The following is an 18,342-nucleotide window of genomic DNA, read 5'->3' on the forward strand; positions in this document are numbered from 1 at the left end:
TGACGCCATCTCGGCTCACTGCAACCTGCGCCTCCTGGGTTCAAGCGATTCTCCTGCCTCAGCCTCCCGAGTAGCTGGGATTATAGTGTCCACCACCATCCCCGGCTAATTTTGTATTTTTAGTACAAATTAGAGATGGGGTTTCACCATTGTTCAGTCTGGTCGCAAACTCCTGACCTCAGGTGATCTGCCCGCCTCGACCTCGCAAAGTGCTGGGGTTACAGGCGTGAGCCACCGTGCCTGGCCTTCCTTGGCTTCTTGGTCACCACACAGAGAGGTCAGTCTAGGTAGCTAAGGACACATGGAGTCATGTGCTCACTCAAGGTTGAATTGGCCCCAAAGGTTTGGAAGAATGCAGGAGCAAAGCATTAACTCTCTGGCTCAGAACCTGAAAAGGAAGAGGTAGCTTAGGAAGGGATGAGTCGATGAAGAACCACTGCAGACACTTATTTACTGATTATCACTTACTGTCACCCGCTCACAGTTGATTTATTTTGAGGCATATTTACTTTACCCCGGCGCTGTGGCTTAGCTGGTTAAAGCGCCTGTCTAGTAAACAGGAGATCCTGGGTTCGAATCCCAGCGGTGCCTGAGTTGGTGGGGAGTGATATATTATTGCTGCAAGTGCACTTCACTTTCAAAGTGCGTTTCTGTGTGGTTTTAAGAAAGATTCTTCTTACAAGCCAATCCGTCTTTGGGCCTCCGTTCCCCTGCACTTTTAGTGTGTATTGGAAGCTACAGATTCTCACTTCGCTTTCATGAAGTAGCATGAAGTAGGCATCTCAGGGTCTGTCCTCAAGGGTATGGAAGACAGGGCTCGGATTTGGGACCGTTTTGTTTCCATCCTATGCTCGGGTAGGAGAGGGAGAATGGGAAAGCTGCCACTCCAGCGGGGCCGCTGACGGCTGCTGGAGAGAAGGCATGGTCTGCGCCACCGAGCCGAGGCGCAAGAGCGCTGGCATCTCGAGGCAGCGTGGGTGGAGTCGGCTGGAGGCGGGCGTGTTGATAGGCAGCTATAGTTGCGCAGGGCCGAGCCCGCACGCGGCTGTGATGGCCGAGTGGTTAAGGCGTTGGACTCGAAATCCAATGGGGTCTCCCCGCGCAGGTTCGAATCCTGCTCACAGCGTCAGTACTTTTGGTAATAGGTATCTCGGTCTCTGGAGAAGGAAAAAGCAGTTTGTTTTCTAGTTCTTTTTTTTTTTTTTTTTTTTTTTTTTGAGACGGAGTCTCGCTCTGTCGCCCAGGCTGGAGTGCAGTGGCGCGATCTCGGCTCACTGCAAGCTCCGCCTCCCGGGTTCACGCCATTCTCCTGCCTCAGCCTCCCGAGTAGCTGGGACTACAGGCACCCACAACCGCGCCCGGCTAATTTTTTGTATTTTTAGTAGAGACGGGGTTTCACCGTGGTCTCGATCTTCTGACCTTGTGATCCGCCCGCCTCGGCCTCCCAAAGCGCTGGGATTACAGGCGTGAGCCACCGCGCCCGGCTTTTTTTTTTTTTTTTTTTTTTTTTTTTTTTTTTTTTTTTGAGACGGAGTCTCGCTGTGTCACCCAGGCTGGAGTGCAGTGGCCCGATCTCGGCTCACTGCAAGCTCCGCCTCCCGGGTTTACGCCATTCTCCTGCCTCAGCCTCCGAGTAGCTGGGACTACAGGCGCCCGCCACCACGCCCGGCTAGTTTTTTGTATTTTTAGTAGAGACGGGGTTTCACCGTGTTAGCCAGGATGGTCTCGATCTCCTGACTTCGTGATCCACCCGCCTCGGCCTCCCAAAGTACTGGGATTACAGGCTTGAGCCACCGCGCCCGGCCTGTTTTCTAGTTCTTTCCTTGGAGAATCTCCCGCGTTATTCTGAGAATCTCAGGGACTCGGCCGTCAGGGTCCAGCCCGCGAGCGCCCTCTTGCGAGTCTCATACTCCTGTCGACCTGCAAAAGCCTTTTTACTGCCGATTTCACTTCCTAACGCCACCACGCTCAGGTGGCTCCTTAGGGCTACTCAGCAATCGTTACTTCCCCCCAATTCATTCACTCTCCTACTCTCCTATGCGACTGCTTCATTCCTACCCTTACCTCAAACTGCGAATCCCTTCTTCATCGTTCCTCATCTTCTACTTCCTGATTCACTGAGAAAATAAAGCCTTCCGGAGTTTCCCATCAACATTCACATCGCACCTACCTACCTACCTACCTACCTACCTACCTACCTACCTACCTACCTACCTAGTTGAGTCTGTGACCACATACTCTTCTTTTCTCTCATTATTGTAGATGAATGCTTCCATCTAAAGCCAACCCCTACTTTTACTAGATTTCCCATCCCCCCGGCCCACTCAAGCAAGGACACTGCTTTTTTTCCTATACCATCAAATTTTCCCTCTCAGCAGGGGGCAGTGGCTCACGCATGTAATCTCAGCACTTTGGGAGGCTTGACGAGTGGATCACTTGAGGTCAGGAGTCCGAGACCAGTGAAACCCCATCTCTACTAAAAATACAAAATTAGCAGGGCATGGTGGCTGGCGCACGCCTGTATTCCTAGCTACTCGGGAGACTGAGGCAGGAGAAGCACTTGAATCCGGGAGGCGAAGGTTGCAGTGAGCCGAGATCGCGCCATTGCCCTCCAGCCTGGGTAACAATAGCAAAACTCCATCTCAAAAAAAAAAAAAAAAAAAAAAAAAAAAAAAAAAAAAAAAAAAAAAATCCCTCTCTACTTGATTTTTCTCATTAGCCTACAAACACGAATTTCTCCCAGTTTAGAAGCAAGCCAACAAAAGCTATCTTGACCCCACACGCCCGTCCAGCTACCACTCAATTTCTCTACTCCCTTCTACAGCAAACAGAGCAAGTTATCCAATTCCATCTTCCCACTCTCCTTTGGACGCTTTCTAATCATGTGTCCCCCGCCCCCATCAAAGTTGCCGTTGTTAAGGTTGCCGAATGACCATCACATTGCTAAATCTAGTGACCATTACTTAGCTGCAGTTGATACCGATGCTTACTCTTCCATTAGAAACACTCTTCGCTTGCCTTCTAGGACGCTACGCCCTTCTGATATTCCTTCTACTTCATCAGCAGCTTATTCTCAGACTGCTTTGCTGGTTCCTCACCTTCTGGATCTCCGAATGTTGGACTGTTCCCAAGGCTCAATTTTCCAGCCTCTTCTCTATCTGTACCCACTACCTTGGTCATTTCCAGTTTTGTGGCTTTACATATCAGATTCATACATCCCAGATTTTCATCTCCAGCTCCAGAACTCTTCCCTGAATTACAGATGCTTATATATTATTGCCCACATACCATCTACACTTGGAAACCTAATACAGATCACAAACTTAAAATGGGCAAACCAAGGCCTGGCGCGGTGTCTTGTGCCTGTAATCCCAGCACTTTGGGAGGCCAAGGCCTGAGGTCGGAAGTTCCAGACTAGCCTGACCAACAGGGAGAAACCCGTCTCTACTAAAAATAGAAACGTAGCCGGTCGTGGTGGCAAACACCTGTAATCCCAGCTACTGGGGAGGCTGAGGCAGGAGAATCACTTGAACCTGGCAGAGGTTGTGCTGAGCCGAGATCGGGCCATTGCGCTCCAGCCTGGGCAAAAAGGGTGAAACTCCGTCTCAAAAAAAACCCAAAACAAACCAAAACAAAAAAAACACCCAAAAAACAAACAAAAAAAACCCCCAAAAAACAAAAGTGCAAATCAAACTCCTAGGCTTCTTCTCCAAACCTTCTTCACCTGTGGCCCTTTCATCTCAGTAAATGGAAATTCCATTCCTTCAGTTGTTTAGACTAAAAACCTTAGTATTATCCCTGATTGTTCTCTTTCTTTCCCACTCTACATCGAATGAGCAATTTCTATTTAAAATATGTTAGGGCCAGGTGTGATGGCTCACGCCTGTAATCCCAGCACTTTGGATGGCCAAGGCAGGAGGATTCCTTGAGTCCAGGAGTTCAGGACCAGCCTGAGCAACATAACAAGACCCCAGTCTCTGTGGGGGGGGAATTAGCTGAGCATGCTTGTTGTCCTAGCTACTTGGGAGGCTGAGGAGGGAGGATCACTTGAGCCCAGGAGGCTGAGGTTGCAGTGAGCAGTGATTACACCACTGAACTCTAGCCTGGGTGATAGAATGAGACCCTGTCTTAAACAAAAAAGAAACAAAGTCTAACATTTGACTATTTGCCATGACCTTCACCATTTCACCATGGTCCAAGCCACCCTCATCTCTCACCTAGATTATTGCAATACCCCCCTAAGTTATTTCCTGGCTAGTTCCATGACAGTCTACTTTTTTTTGAGGCAGGGTCTTGCTCTGCCTCCCAGACTGGAGTGCATGATCTGGGCTCACTGCAGCCTCCTGAGTTCAAGCGATTCTCGTGCCTCAGCCTCCCAAGTAGCTGGGACTATAGGCGTGCACCACCATGCCCAGCTAAATTTTGTATTTTTAGTAGAGATGGGGTTTCACCATGTTGCCCAGGCTGGTCTCGAACTCCTGACCTCAAGTGATCTGCCCCCACTCAGCCTCCCAAAGTGCTGTGATTACAGGCGTGAACCACCACTCCTGGCCTCTACTTTTTTTTTTTTTTTTTTTTGAGAGAGGGAGTCTTGCTCTGTGGCCCAGGCTGGAGTGCAGTGGCTGCGATCTTGGCTCGCTGCAACTTCTGCCTCCCAGGTTCAAGCAATTCTCCTGCCTCAGCCTCCCAAGTAGCTGGGACTACAGGCATGCACCACCACACCTGGCTAATTTTTGTGTTTTTAGTAGAGACGGGGTTTCACCATGTTGGCCAGGATGGTCTCGATCTCTTGACCTCATGATCCTCCCGCCTCAGCCTCCCAAACTGCTGGGATTACAGGTGTGAGCCACCGCGCCCAACTGGCCTCTACTCTTAATATACTGGGTAGATTGATCCTTTTAAAACATAAATCAAGGACCCGGCGCAGTGGCTCACACCTGTAATCCCAGCACCTGGGAGGCCAAGACGGGTGGATGACGAGGTCAGGAGTTCAAGACCAGCCTGGTCAACAGGGTGAAACCCTGTCTCTACTAAAAATACAAAAATTAGCCGGGCATGGTGGCAGGCGCCTATAGTCCCAGCTACTCGGGAGGCTGAGGTAGAAGAATCGTTTGAACCTGGGAGGCGGAGGTTGCAGAGAGCTGAGATCGGGCCACTGCACTCCAGCCTGAGCAACAGAGTGAGACTCCCTCTCAAAAACAAACAAACAAACAAACAAAAAAATAAATCAGATTCTGTCATTTCTCTTCGAAGTCTTCTAATGGAGGTATCAATATGAATTCATGGTTTTTATGTGTACAGATATAGAAATAAATATATACACATACACAACATATACACACACATATTTCCTAGCTCTGTCCACTGAGTGAGCCTAGAAACAATGATATCCCACACTAAAAGCCCCAAATCTTGGTTACTAAATGCCATTCTTTGCTAAAATGAACCAGGACTCCTTAGAGAAGAGGTTGATTCCGGCCAGGCGCGGTGGCTCACGCCTGTAATCCCAGCACTCTGGGAGGCTGCGGCGGGCGGATCACGAGGTCAGGAGATCGAGACCATCCTGGCTAACACGGTGAAACCCCGTCTCTATTAAAAATACCACAAAGGAAAAAAAAAAATTAGTCAGGCGTGGTGGCGGGCGCCTGTAGTCCCAGGTACTTGGGAGGCTGAGGCAGGAGAATGGTGTGAACCCTGGAGGCGGAGCTCACAGTGAGACAAGATCCTGCTGTAGCAGGACGAGCCGCAGACAAAACAACTCAGACACCGGATTAAAGAAGGAAGAGGTTTTTTATTCGGCCGGGAGCATCGGCAGACTCGCGTCTTAAGAGCCGAGCTCCCCGAGAAAGAAATACTTGGCCTTTTTAAAGGCTTACAACTTTAAGGGGTCCACGTGAAAGGGTCGTGATAAATCGAGCAAGCGTGGGAAACGTGACTGGGGGCTACGTGCATCAGCTAACAAAAAGTTTTACAATGCTTTTTTTCATACAGTGTCTGGAATTTACAGATAACACAAGTAGTTTAGGCCAGGCATTGATGTTATTATTATTACTTTGTTTAACTCCTAGGACTGGGTGGTGGTGCCAAGGTTGTCTGGCTATTTATCTTACTTTTGTTTCTCTCTCTCTTTTCTCCTGTCTTTGAACTAGGCAAGGTGGGGGGAGGAGGGCAGCAGGAGTAGTAGTGCTCTCCTTCCTTAGTGCCACTGCACTCCAGCCTGGGCGACAGGGAGAGAGACTCCCTCTATAAAAAAAAAAAAAAAAAAAAAAAAAAAAAAAAAAAAGAAGAGGTTGATTCCAGGACTGGGGACATTTTGGAACATTTTGTTGCACCGGAATGTAAAGAAATGCTAAAGAATATTTGGTATGTATCAAAAAAGACACAGCAGCCAGGGTCTGCAGCCAAAGGGGCGCCCATTGGCTAAATCTGGGACAATTTGAGCATTAAAATAAAGATTGTGATGGATTATAATAATTGAATAAAATAAAAACCCAAAATCAATACTGGTATAAATAAATAAAGCGCAGTGGCTCCTGCCTGTGCAAATCCCACAGTTTTGGAGGATTCGTTGAGCCCAGGAGTTCTACACCAGCCTGGGCAACATAGTGAGATCCCCATCTCTACAAAAAATAAAAAAAACTAGCCAGGCCTTGCGGTGTACACCTGCAGTCCTAGCTACTTGGGAGGCTGAGGAGGATCACTTGAGCCCAACAGTTCAAGGCTGCAGTGAGCTATAATGGCAGCACTGCACTCCAGCCTAGGCAACAGAGCGAGTCCCTGTCTCAATCAATCAATCAATCAATCAATCAATCAATATTCTTTGTACTATTCTTGACAAATTTCTGAAAGTCTGAAAATGCCAGACATATTGTCACCTCAGGGCTTTTGTGCTAGCAGTTCCCTCTGCCTGAAACGTTCTTCCCCAGTTATCCCATAACCTGCCCAGTCATCACTTAAATTTTGTCTTCTCAGTGAATCCTTTGCTGATCATCCCTGATGACATCTAAAATTACAATTCTCACTCTCCACTCCCCTTCTCTGCTTGCTTTTTTCTTTTCTTTTTCTTTCTTTCTTTCTTCTTTTTTTTTTTTTGGAGACGGAGTCTCTCTCTGTCGCTCAGGCTGGAGTACAGTGGCGCAATCTTGGCTCACTGCAAGTTCTGCCTCCCGGGTTCACGCCATTCTCCTGCCTCAGCCTCCTGAGTAGCTGGGACTACAGGTGCCCGCCACCTCACCCGGCTAGTTTTTTTGTATTTTTTAGTAGAGACAGGGTTTCACCGTGTTAGCCAGGATGGTCTCGATCTCCTGACCTCGTGATCCGCCCGTCTCGGCCTCCCAAAGTGCTGGGATTACAGGCTTGAGCCACCGCGCCCGGCCCTCTTTTCTTTGATTTTGCCACCCAAGGCAAGCGGAGCAGGGCAAGACCTGAAGTTTGCCTTGTGGGCCTGGAGAGCATCTATCCTGGTCTTTCCTTGGCCCAGGGTCCTGGTCCTCCTACTGCCCAACCCCCAATGCCCCAGGACTCAACCCTCCAGGAACTCCCTCTACCCAGGGCCCAGGGGCTCCCGGGAAACCAGCCTTCCTTTTGAAGAACTGAAGAGGGAGGAGCTAAGTCTTGGAAACCAGGACTGGGGAGACTTCGCAATGGGGGAAGGGAGGCTGGGACACTCTACCGGCTATGTGTATATATGTATATATGTGTATATATATGTGTACTGTATATATATGTGTACTGTATATGTGTACTATATACACATGTATGTGTATATATGTATATGTGTATATATGCGTGTACCATATACACATGTATGTATACACATGTGTATACATATATACATATATGTATATATACACATGCATGTGTACACATATATACATATATATACACATGTATGTATACACATATATACATATATACACACACACATATATATATATGATTATAATGGGGATTGCCGGACGCAATGGCTCACGCCTGTAATCCCAGCACTTTGGGAGGCCGAAGTGGTCAGATCACCTGATGTCCGGAGTTCCATACCAGCCTGGCCAACATAGTGAAATTCCGTCTCTACTAAAAATACAAAGATTAGCTGGGAGTGGTGGCTAACGCCTGTAATCCCAGCTACTCAAGAGGCTGAGGCAGGAGAATCGCTTGAACCCGGGAGGCAGAGGTTGCACTGAGCCGAGATCCCAGCATTGCACTCCATCCTGGGCAACAAGAGCGAGATTATAATGGGGCTAAAAAAATTCCTTATCGCCGGGCGTGGTGTCTCACGCCTGTAATTCCAGCACTTTGGGAGGCCAAGGCTGGCGGATCACGAGGTCAGGAGATTGAGACCAGCCTGACCAACATGGTGAAACCCCATCTCTACTAAAAATACAAAAATTAGCCGGGTGTGGTGGCACCGGCCTGTAATCCCAGCTACTTGGGAGCCTGAGGCAAGATAATCGCTTGAACCCGGGAGGCAGAGGTAGCAGTGAGCCGGACCACCGCACTGCACTCCAGCCTGGACAACGCAGTGAGACCCCGACTCAAAAAAAAAAAAAAAAAAAAAAAAAAAGAAAGAAAAATTCGTATCACCTAAAGATCGCATAGCTATCATAACATTGTAGTGCCATGCATTACCTTTGAGGTACACAAATACTTACCATTGTGTACAGTTGCCTGCAGTATTCAGTACAGTACCATGCTGTAGCTGTACGCGTAGCTTAGGAGCACAATAAGCTACACAGTGTAGCCTAGGTGTGTAGAAGGCTCTACCATGTAGGTTTGCATCACTACACTCTGTGATATTTGAATAATGAAATTGCCTAGCAACGCATTTCTTTGAATATATCCACACGTTAAGCAATGCATGACTGTACCTAAGACAAAGATCTGGGAGTTAACCCCTTCATGTTTTCTCTTCTCACCACCACCTCAAGGCATTGCCTAGAAGACTGCTCCAGGCCCAAATGAGCCCTCTGCCTTCATTCTCTAAATAGCAACAAGAGCGATCTTTTAATTCTATCTATCTATCTATCTATCTATCTATCTATCTATCTATCTATCTATCTATCTCTGTCTAGAGTCTCGCCCAGGCTGGAGAGCAGTGGCGCAATCTTGGCTCACTGCAACCTCCCCACTCAGACGCGCACCATCACCCCTGACTAATTTTTTTTTTCTTTTTTCTTTATTTTTTTTTTCATTAAGACAGAGTCTGGGTTTGTCGCCCAGGCTGGAGTGCAGTGGCGCGATTAAGGCTCACTGCAACCTCTGCCTCCCAGGTTCAAGCGATTCTCCTGCCTCAGCCTCTGGAGTAGCTGGGATTACAGGCACACGCCATCACTCCCGTTTAATTTTTGTATTTTTAGTAGAGACGGGGTTTTGCCATGTTGGCCAGGCTGGTCTCGAACTCCTGGGCTCAAGCGATCTTCCCGCCTCAGCCTCCCAAAGTGCTGGGATTACAGGCGTGAGCCACAGCGTCCGGTCCAAAGTGATTTATTATTATTATTATCATCATTATTTTGAGACGGAGTCTTGCTCTGTTACCCAGGCTGGAGTGCAGTGGTGCGATCTCGGCTTATTGCAAACTCCGCCTCCCAGGTTCAAGCGATTCTCCTGCCTCAGTCTCCCGAGTAGCTGGGATTACAGGCGTGTGCCGCCACGCCCGGCTAATTTTTGTATTTTTAGTGGACAGAGGGTTTCGCATGATGGCAGCCTGGTCTCGAACTCCTGAAATCAGGTGATCCACCTGCCTCGGTGTACCAAAGTGCGCGGATTACAGGCATGAGCCACCGCGCCCGGTCCCAAAGTGATCTTTTAAAACATAAGTCAGAGAATATAACTTTCCAAATGAAAATCCTCCACTAGCTTCCAATTGCCCTTAGACTAAAATCCAAACCCCTTCAACACTCTCCAAGATCCTGTGGGATGGGCTACGCCTGACTCTCCAATCTGATTTCTGCCACTCTGCAAATTCCCCATCCCGGGTTCGCTGGACCTCTTTCTCCAGCTCCCACCAGCAAATAGCTCTCCTGCCTCAGAGCCCGTAGTTGCAGTTCCCTTTACCTGGACTCAAGGCTGCTGACTACGCTGGCGTCAAATATCAACTCTTCACAGAGGCTGTGTCTGACCATCCAGAGTAAAGTAGCCCTTCACTTTCAAGTCATCGCCATGACCCTTTTGTTTTGTTTTGTTTTTGTTTTGTTATTGTTTTCTTTCCACAGCCTCATAACCATCTGAAGCTATCTTACGTTATTTTTTGCTTTCGCAGTTATTGTCTGTCTTTCCCATTGTAACGTAAGCTTCAGGAAGGCCCAGACCCAATGTACTCCTTCCAGTACTCAGCACACGGGAGGCACCCAATAAATATGGGCTGACCGAATAAATCCAGCAGCTGCGCACACAGGCATATAGATAGATGCACGTGTTTGTTTGTTTTGTTGTTGTTGTTTTTGTTTTTTGTTTTTTTAAACAACAGTTTCCTTCTGGAGGCCACGGTTACTACTTAGAGCTAAGAAGAGAGCATTCGCAGTCACAGATACAATCCGAGGACGAGACAGAGACCCAGACCCTGGCGCAAATAAAACAGGCTGAAGGAAACGGGAGAGTCAGCTCCAGGGTGGGTTCCAGAGAGAGAGAGACCCAGATAGACTAAGACCGAGACAAAGATTCACTCAGCGAACCTAAGACCCGAGCCCACAGGTCCCGGCAGCTACCGCGGACAGAGCCAGGAGGAGGAGGCGAGCGGAGGGAGGCTTAGCGCGCCGGAAGGGAGCGGACCGTGGGGAGCCTCGCCGCCCCGCCCCGCCGCTCCGCCCCGCCCGGCTCACAAGTGGTCGCCGCAGGTGGCGGTGCGCCTGCCCGGCCGCCCTCGGGGCCGACGCGTGCGGGATCAAAGCGGCCGGGAAGGGGCGGGGAGGGGAGGTGGCAGGAACCCGGAGGTGTTAGCGAGCTTCCCAGGGGATGGCAGGAGCGTGGGAGCGCAGAGTCCCGGGAGGCAACAGAGACTCGGAGAGACGATGAGATACCAGAGACCCGAAAGAACCAGAGGCGGAGATGCAGACGCCAAGTGACCGGAGAGACGCGGAATCAGAGATGCGGAGGAACGAGACCACCGACACCCAGAGAGACCCAGGGTAGAAGTCGCTGAAGATCTGGAAAGAACGTGAGAGACACAGAGATGGAGAAGCTAAGGGGCACTCAGAGACCCAGAAAGGAGGCTAGACAAAAAAGGCACAGACCCATAGACTTAAGAAAAGGAAGCGTGCTTCAGAGAGAACGGAAAATAATAGAGGAAGAGAGGTGGAAAGAACAAGGGATTTAGAGTAGGGGGCGGGAAGACCTGGCCCCTCCCCCGCGGGGGGCCGAGAGGACCCCCGGGGCAGGGATCCGAGCACTGTGTCCTTTCTCAGGGTCACGCCTGTGGAGGTGCGGGCGGGGGACGGAGGGAGGAGTGTGGAGGATGCAGGACCCCCAGGCTGGGAGGAGGGGAGAGTGAGGGCGTGCGGAATCAGGGTGTAGGCCTGGGGCTGCAAACTCTGCTATAGTCAAAAGGCTAAGATTTATATTTGGCAGAAATATTTGAGTGAAAAGATGCTTTTTAGATGTTTCCAAATGTATTATCCTCTCTTTGGAGAGGAGAAAATAAGGCTCTTGCATTGGCCGGGAATCGAACCCGGGCCTCCCGCGTGGCAGGCGAGAATTCTACCACTGAACCACCAATGCGTGACTACTGGGGTGTGCCAGGAGACTATCTGAGTTCGTAAGAGGTTGAGGCGGACCCGGACAGGCAACTGTGTAGGCCGGGGAACTGGTCCCGAATAGTTGACGTGGGTGGAGCGCCAGGTCATCCTTCCTCTCGTCCGGATCCGGCCACCGGGCCATAAAGCCGCCCCATATGGCCAGGGGCGGCCCCACACCCGGGTGCGAACAGCCTGGGGCCCCCAGCCTCGCGTGCAGGTGAGAAAAATTCAGCCCGAGCCCAGGTTCCCAAGGAGGGGGGCAGCGGGGGCTGTTGGGGCCACACATTTGCGTTCCCATTTGGCTGAGGGACGGAGAGGGGGGATGTGCTGGGGGCCCTGATCCCAAATGGGAGCTCCCTCCTCAAGGTCTGTGCCTCTCTAGGCTCTGGCTACAGCAAGAAAGGCTCCGTTACAAAACCAAGGTGCGGAGGGCCGTTGGGAGGGCTTGGAGGAATCCCCACTGGTCTCTGACTTCACAGCTATCTTCCTTCTCGGTCTGCAACCCTGTCTTTCCGTGTCTTTATCTCTGGCAACCTGGCTGTCCCGTTCAGTTTCTGATTTATCTTCTCAGGCACTTTGTCCCGAAGCCCCCGAGTGGTCAGGCATCGTTCTGCGGAGGGTCATGTTCTTGGTTTGAGGTGGGTGTTGACCCCTTTTCTGTATCCCTTGCTTTCCCCTTAGTAAAACTGCCTGCTCCCTGCTACCCTACAGTCACCAGGGGCCTCCAGAAGCAAGCAATGCGGGCACACTTGCGTGAGGTGTCCCATCAGCCACACTCCTGAATCTCCTATGACTAGTTTTGAATCAAATACTTGTGCTGTAAGTGGAAAGACCTCTCCACTCTACCTATGTTTCAAAGACTTGCTCCCTCTGCCTTGAAGTTCCTCCTTAGTCCAGCCATCCTCAAGGAGACCTTTTCCCGGAGCACCTATTTCACTGGGCTTCTGTAACAGCTACTTAGTGTCACGTGGTCTTTTCCATTAGCTACTGCAGGGATAAGCTGGGTCTCTCCTGCGTATCTCACTATGACTCGCCCGAGCCTAGACCAGTGCCCTGTCCGCACAGTGGGCGCGCAGATGTTCGGGGACTTGAATGTAACTGGCTTAGACAGAAGAGAGCGCCTCTCCAACCTCCTGGCAGAGCTTCGGTTGAGTCGGACGGATTCACCCAGCACACTCGGGTTGCTCCCAGTCTCGACTAGGAAGCGAACTCGGAGATGATGTATAAAATTCAGCCTGGGGGCTGTTTCAGGGTTAGTGAGGGTACAGTAAGTCTCCGACAAAGCTGCAATTCTGGAGGAACTCTGAATTTCATCCCCAAGCGAGCTCTGCCCCTAATAACCTCCTGCCTTCAGCTGGGTTCCGCCTCCTTATACAGCCTTATGGTCCGTAAACCAGCCAGTGCCCCCATTCACCCCTCACTTCCCACACTCCCAGGCCAGTTTCTCTACTTCCCCTCCCCCCTTCACTCCTCCTCTTTCCGGGAGCCTCGTGCCGGGTCCTAGAGGGGCAGAATCCGGGTGCCGAAGGGGGCGGGGTCGGGTCCTATCCCTCCTACCCTGGGGCCGCGGAATATAAGGCTCCAGGCGAGCAGGGACCCGGTCCACACCAGGGTCCGGAGGAGCAATGGTCACCCGGGATCGAGCTGAGAATAGGGACGGCCCCAAGGTGAGAGGCGGGAGGGGAGGGAGCAGAGGTCCCTGGTTTGGCCAGGGGACTGGGCCCCTGACGCCGTCGGTCTGGAGAGAGACTGGGGACGCAGGGGTGGAAGGGGAGCCGTGCTTCAGGACTCCAGGAGCCAGGAGCTGGAGAGGAAGCTGCAAAATATGAAGAAGGGGACAGGGGTCAGAGCCAGACCTGAGTGGGCGGCGGAAACATAGGACTAGGGGTCTAGGTAATGGGGGTCGGCACCGTGTGGCCTGGGGAGGGAGCCGGTGTCGGAGTAAAATAAGCAAGTAGAGGGCAGAGCCAAGGGAGGAGGGTGGGAACGAAAAGAGAAGAGGATAGTCTCTTGCTCTGCGCTGGCTGTGAGGCGGGCGGGGTTGGCCCAAGACGGTCTTGTAGAGAAGGCCCCGGGGCGTTGGTTCCAGAGGCCCCACACTGGTGGAAGATTTTAGGAGAACCAGTGGAGAAGGTGACGGCCTGGAAGGTTTTGAGGGAGAAGAGGCGGCGCGGTCGCGCTAGGTATCTCCCTTTCTATACTCAGGGCCGCCAGCTCTGAGCCTGGCACCGTGCGGCGCACGTGCCTGCGTGCAGAGGGTTCCCAAAGTTCTCCACTGAGACAGAGAGAAACTGCACGAGACGGAGACGTAGAGAGAAAAGAGGAGGAGAGACACAGAGAGGGGAGGAGGGAGGACGAGACTGAGAGAGGAGAATGCGAAGATCCGGGGAGGCGAGCTACAGAAACTGATCTAGGGGCATTGGGAGGGGGAGCGGAGAGGGATCGAATGGGGTCGACCCTAGGCAATCTGGGGTCTTGGGGCCGGGGTGGAAGCCGGGCTCTCCCAGCGGCGGGATCCGACGCCGGCGCGGCCGCGCTGAGTCTCGGTCCGGTCGGCCCGCTCTCCTTTTCCCGCTGGTCGCAGATGCTGAAGCCGCTTGTGGAGAAGCGGCGCCGGGACCGCATCAACCGCAGCCTGGAAGAGCTGAGGCTGCTGCTGCTGGAGCGGACCCGGGACCAGGTCAGTCCCTCCGCTAGCCCCGGGTCCCCAAGCTTCCCGTTTCTGCGTCCCAGGGCTTCCCACTGGGGTGGGGACACGTGCTTGGTTTGCAACCCTGGCTCCAAGGCATCCTCACTCGAGTCCCGCCTTTGGAATTCCATCCCAGACCCCCACTCGCTCTCAGAACACGATCTTCTTCGCCACCCCTCGGGTCTGTAAGTTTCACGCCTGGTTCTGTAAATTTCGCTCCCGGGTTCGGTCCGTTTCACCCTTTGGGTCTCTGAACTGTCCGCTTCCCCCTCCCCCATAACCAGCTTCTGATCAGCCAGCTTCTGTTCTGTTGGGTGGTTAATTTCATTCCCTGGGTTGCGGTTTCAAATCTCCTCCTCACGCGTTGGGCATTGGTTCCATCCCCTCGGATTGGACAGTTTCGTCTCGGGGTGGGCCAGGACCTCCCTTGGTCATCTCCACGCCGCATTTGGTCGCGCGTTCTGTGGGCAGTGCGCAAATGCGATCGGGGGTACCCCCAGCTCCCGCATCCGCCCCTCCCTTCTTCCCCCTGCCACTTTCCCCCTTTCTCCCCACCCCTTTCTGTCTCTGCGCCCTCCCCTCCCGTCTGTAGAACCTCCGGAACCCGAAGCTGGAGAAAGCGGAGATACTGGAGTTCGCCGTGGGCTACTTGAGGGAGCGAAGCCGGGTGGAGTCCCCGGGTACAGCGCGGGGGTGGGGCAGCGGAGGGAGGGAGGGGGGACGCCAGGAGGCTCCGGCCGGGGCAGAGCGGGCGGGCCCTGCGGTGGATGGTGGGCTTGGGGAGTGGCCGGTTCTGCTCCGAGGCGAGGTTAATAACACCCGCGCGTGTCTGTCTCTGTGTCTCCCTCATTTTCTCCCTCTCTCCGTCCATCTGGCTTCCTGTCTCTGTGCGCCTGTCCGGCCTTGGTATCTCTGCGCCCCACCCCTTCCCTCACCCCTGCTGGGCCCCTGCCCTGCCCACCTGTGCTCCCGCCGGCCGCACCCACCGCCGCGGCTCCAGGGGTTCCCCGGTCCCCAGTCCAGGACGCCGAGGCGCTCGCCAGCTGCTACTTGTCCGGTTTCCGCGAGTGTCTGCTTCGCTTGGCGGCCTTCGCGCACGACGCCAGCCCGGCCGCCCGCGCCCAGCTCTTCTCCGCGCTGCACGGCTACCTGCGCCCCAAACCGCCCCGACCCAAGCCGGTAGAGCCGAGGCCTCCAGCGCCGCGCCCATCCCTGGACCCCGCCGCACCGGCCCTTGGCCCCGCGCTGCACCAGCGCCCCCCAGTGCACCAGGGCCCCCCTAGCCCGCGCTGCGCATGGTCCCCATCCCTCTGCTCCCCGCGCGCCGGGGATTCTGGCGCGCCGGCGCCTCTCACCGGACTGCTGCCGCCGCCACCGCCGCCTCACAGACAAGACGGGGCGCCCAAGGCCCCGCCGCCCCCGCCGCCCGCTTTCTGGAGACCTTGGCCCTGAGCCTTGGGGGGTGGTGGGGGCGGGGTCTAGGGGTGGGGTAGAGACTCCAGCCCGAGGGCAGCAGAGGGACCCGGGCGTCCGGGCGAGCAGGTGTTGGGGAGGGCGGCGGGGCGCGCGGGCTCAGCGCGCGGGTGAGATGTGGTCTATATTAGAGTATCTATATAAATATATATTTCCCTGGTTCCTGTCCCTTTTCCCTGCCCCAACTTCTTCCTTGCGTCTAGGATTGTACTCTCTCTGCCCCCCAGCCCAGTCCCAGTCCCTTCCCGAGTCCCTAGTGCATGGAATAAAGTGGTTATTAAATCCCCGTGTGTCCCCGAGCCAGGGGCCTGCCTTTATCTCGACGTCCACGCCCACTTTCCCTTCCCTTCTGTCTCCCACCCTCAGTCCTGCTCTCCATGGCCCAAGCCCCGGGGCAGACAGGTAAGTAAAGAAGAGAGCAGGGCGGGAACTGAGATCGAAATAGAAACCAGGTGGAAAAAGAGAGCGATAGGGTAGGGGGAGAAAAAAACGGATAAAAGGAAAATTTGAAATAAAGTCGACTCTGGTGGGATTCGAACCCACAACCTTTGAATTGCTCTAATTCGTCACTAGAAGTCCAATGCGCTATCCATTGCGCCACAGAGCCACCTCGCGGGCGGCGGCATCTTCTAGCTTACCGGTACTAGAGTGGGAAAGGGGCAGGGCTGGGGGAGTGGGGGGCGGACATACCAGGAGCGCGCGGTTTGGATCGCAGAGGCCAAGCCAGGTAGAGGGAGCGGGCGCAAAGCATGTTAGCCAGGTGAGAGCGAGGGTGCATATAGGTCGAAAAAACAGGGAGGGAGAACAACGGAAAATGGGTGAGCGAGCGAGTGCAGAGCTCCGGCTGCCCGATTGGGGGCTGCTTCCGGCTCAGGCGCTCCCCACTCCCAGATGTAGTCCCACCCAAATAAACTACTTTTGTTGTAAATTTCTGTGTGTTTCTGTCTCTTCTCGTTTATCTGTTCTGTCATCTGCTGCTATGCGGTCCAGAGTCTCGATGGTTCCCCATTTCCAGTCTGAAAGATATGGAAAAGGAGATGGATCAGTTTGGCACTCTTAGTTTTGCCCCATTCCCTGCTTCTAGTCTCTTAGGAGGACAACGGGGACACAGTGCTTTCACGCAGGTAGCGTGGCCGAGCGGTCTAAGGCGCTGGATTTAGGCTCCAGTCTCTTCGGAGGCGTGGGTTCGAATCCCACCGCTGCCAGGCCGGAGTTTTTCTGGTGGATCAAGCACCTGACATAATTCCGTTAGGTTCTACCTATTTACATGCAGAGAGTAATTTTATTAATTCCCCTGTTAATAGTTTCACCATCATCTTCCGTGTTTGGTCGTCCAGACAGATCATACTCCTGCATTCATCCCTCAAGCTAAGACCTGATAGTAGCTGCTGAAGCAACGTTTCCTTTCTTCATAACATCTCTATTTTAACATGTTTTCAAATGTTAGCTCAGCTTCCAAGATATTTAAATAATTTGTTGTATGTTCTCCTAACACTGTGTTATAGGACCCAATCACCTGGTAGGAAAAGCACAAATAACTGGTAGTGTCCTAGTTTCCTTTTTTTTTTTTTTTTCGGTCGGATTCTCTTGGGTCATAGGAGTATTCCTGTGTGAAAATCAATTAACAGCATGCAACATGCTGATATTGAAGGGAAAAAAGTTAAGGTTCCACCGAGATTTGAACTCGGATCGCTGGATTCAGAGTCCAGAGTGCTAACCATTACACCATGGAACCACCCTCTTACTGGCTCTCAAGATTATGTACATTACTGGACATTCTATTTTGCGTGTTTTCCACACCCGTCACTGAAAGAAAACGAAAATAAAACAAAATCTGCTGTTGGATATGGTAGACACCGTTATCGAGCACTTGAAATATATGAATTCAGATGCATTGCCAGCTGCTAAATATCTTCTTTTGAAGGCTTTGTACAAACAAAAAGACTTAAAATTTCATTAATAATTTTAAAATGTTGATTATGTGTTAAAATAAGATTTTGATATATTAGGGTAAGTAAAATAGATCCGTCAAATTAATTTCGCTTGCTTCTTTTTATTCTTTGTAATGTGGCTACCAGAAAATTTAAATTCGATAATACAGCTCGCGTATGTCGTTTTCAAAGTATATTTATTACCCTCCACCGTCAGTTGCTGTATTTTGCGGAAACCAAGTTTCTGTTCCACTTAGTTTTAAAAGCTAGTAACTATTTTTGTTACTATTTTAAGCGAAGTGCGGTACCTTAAAAGGTAAAACAATCCGCCCGAACAGGGACTTGAACCCTGGACCCTCAGATTAAAAGTCTGATGCTCTACCGACTGAGCTATCCGGGCTCTTAACGTAACAGTTACTCTTTCTTTATAAGAGAATTCTCTATATGAAAATCCAGGTTTGTAGAACCGCAAGAGGATTGTGTGTACCTATGCAGAATATTTTGGCACAGATTCAGAGGCGGC

At 52.0% G+C, this 18,342-nt stretch overlaps 2 protein-coding genes and 7 non-coding genes across 10 annotated transcripts in view; 4 read left to right on the forward strand and 5 right to left on the reverse strand.

Annotated features, from left to right (window-relative positions):
- RANGRF (RAN guanine nucleotide release factor) overlaps window positions 1-18,342 on the reverse strand; it is a 267,398-nt gene that overhangs the window by 137,572 nt on the left and 111,484 nt on the right. The gene's annotated exons all lie outside the window — the stretch shown is intronic.
- Window positions 518-591, forward strand: TRNAT-AGU (transfer RNA threonine (anticodon AGU)). Its single transcript has one exon. It is a non-coding gene; the product is annotated as a tRNA-Thr (tRNA).
- On the forward strand, window positions 1,045-1,126 carry TRNAS-CGA (transfer RNA serine (anticodon CGA)). The gene has a single exon. It is a non-coding gene; the product is annotated as a tRNA-Ser (tRNA).
- On the reverse strand, window positions 11,639-11,709 carry TRNAG-GCC (transfer RNA glycine (anticodon GCC)). The gene has a single exon. It is a non-coding gene; the product is annotated as a tRNA-Gly (tRNA).
- HES7 (hes family bHLH transcription factor 7) lies at window positions 12,000-16,170 on the forward strand. Of its 2 annotated transcripts, none has more exons than XM_050765495.1 (4): window positions 12,000-13,393; window positions 14,311-14,406; window positions 15,008-15,095; window positions 15,416-16,170. In XM_050765495.1, the coding sequence occupies exons 1-4, from the start codon at window positions 13,352-13,354 to the stop codon at window positions 15,865-15,867; spliced, it is 678 nt and encodes a 225-aa protein (XP_050621452.1). In that variant the 5' UTR covers window positions 12,000-13,351; the 3' UTR covers window positions 15,868-16,170. The 2 variants fall into 2 exon arrangements, with proteins under 2 accessions (XP_050621452.1, XP_050621453.1); XM_050765496.1 differs by having other exon boundaries at window positions 15,401-15,867.
- On the reverse strand, window positions 16,407-16,495 carry TRNAR-UCU (transfer RNA arginine (anticodon UCU)). Its single transcript is given in 2 exon segments — window positions 16,407-16,442; window positions 16,459-16,495. It is a non-coding gene; the product is annotated as a tRNA-Arg (tRNA).
- Window positions 17,012-17,093, forward strand: TRNAL-UAG (transfer RNA leucine (anticodon UAG)). Its single transcript has one exon. It is a non-coding gene; the product is annotated as a tRNA-Leu (tRNA).
- On the reverse strand, window positions 17,552-17,623 carry TRNAQ-CUG (transfer RNA glutamine (anticodon CUG)). Its single transcript has one exon. It is a non-coding gene; the product is annotated as a tRNA-Gln (tRNA).
- TRNAK-UUU (transfer RNA lysine (anticodon UUU)) lies at window positions 18,147-18,219 on the reverse strand. The gene has a single exon. It is a non-coding gene; the product is annotated as a tRNA-Lys (tRNA).

Source organism: Macaca thibetana, chromosome 16, assembly GCF_024542745.1.
Source record: "Macaca thibetana thibetana isolate TM-01 chromosome 16, ASM2454274v1, whole genome shotgun sequence".
Lineage (NCBI taxonomy): Eukaryota > Metazoa > Chordata > Mammalia > Primates > Cercopithecidae > Macaca > Macaca thibetana.

Excerpts from the sequence above, each read along its gene's own strand:
- HES7 (XM_050765496.1), top strand. The coding sequence starts at position 13,352 with ATGGTCACCCGGGATCGAGCTGAGAATAGGGACGGCCCCAAG. Across the intron at positions 14,407-15,007 it reads TGGAGCGGACCCGGGACCAG|AACCTCCGGAACCCGAAGCT; the intron begins GTCAGTCCCTCC and ends TCCCGTCTGTAG. Across the intron at positions 15,096-15,400 it reads AAGCCGGGTGGAGTCCCCGG|CCGCCGCGGCTCCAGGGGTT; the intron begins GTACAGCGCGGG and ends CGGCCGCACCCA.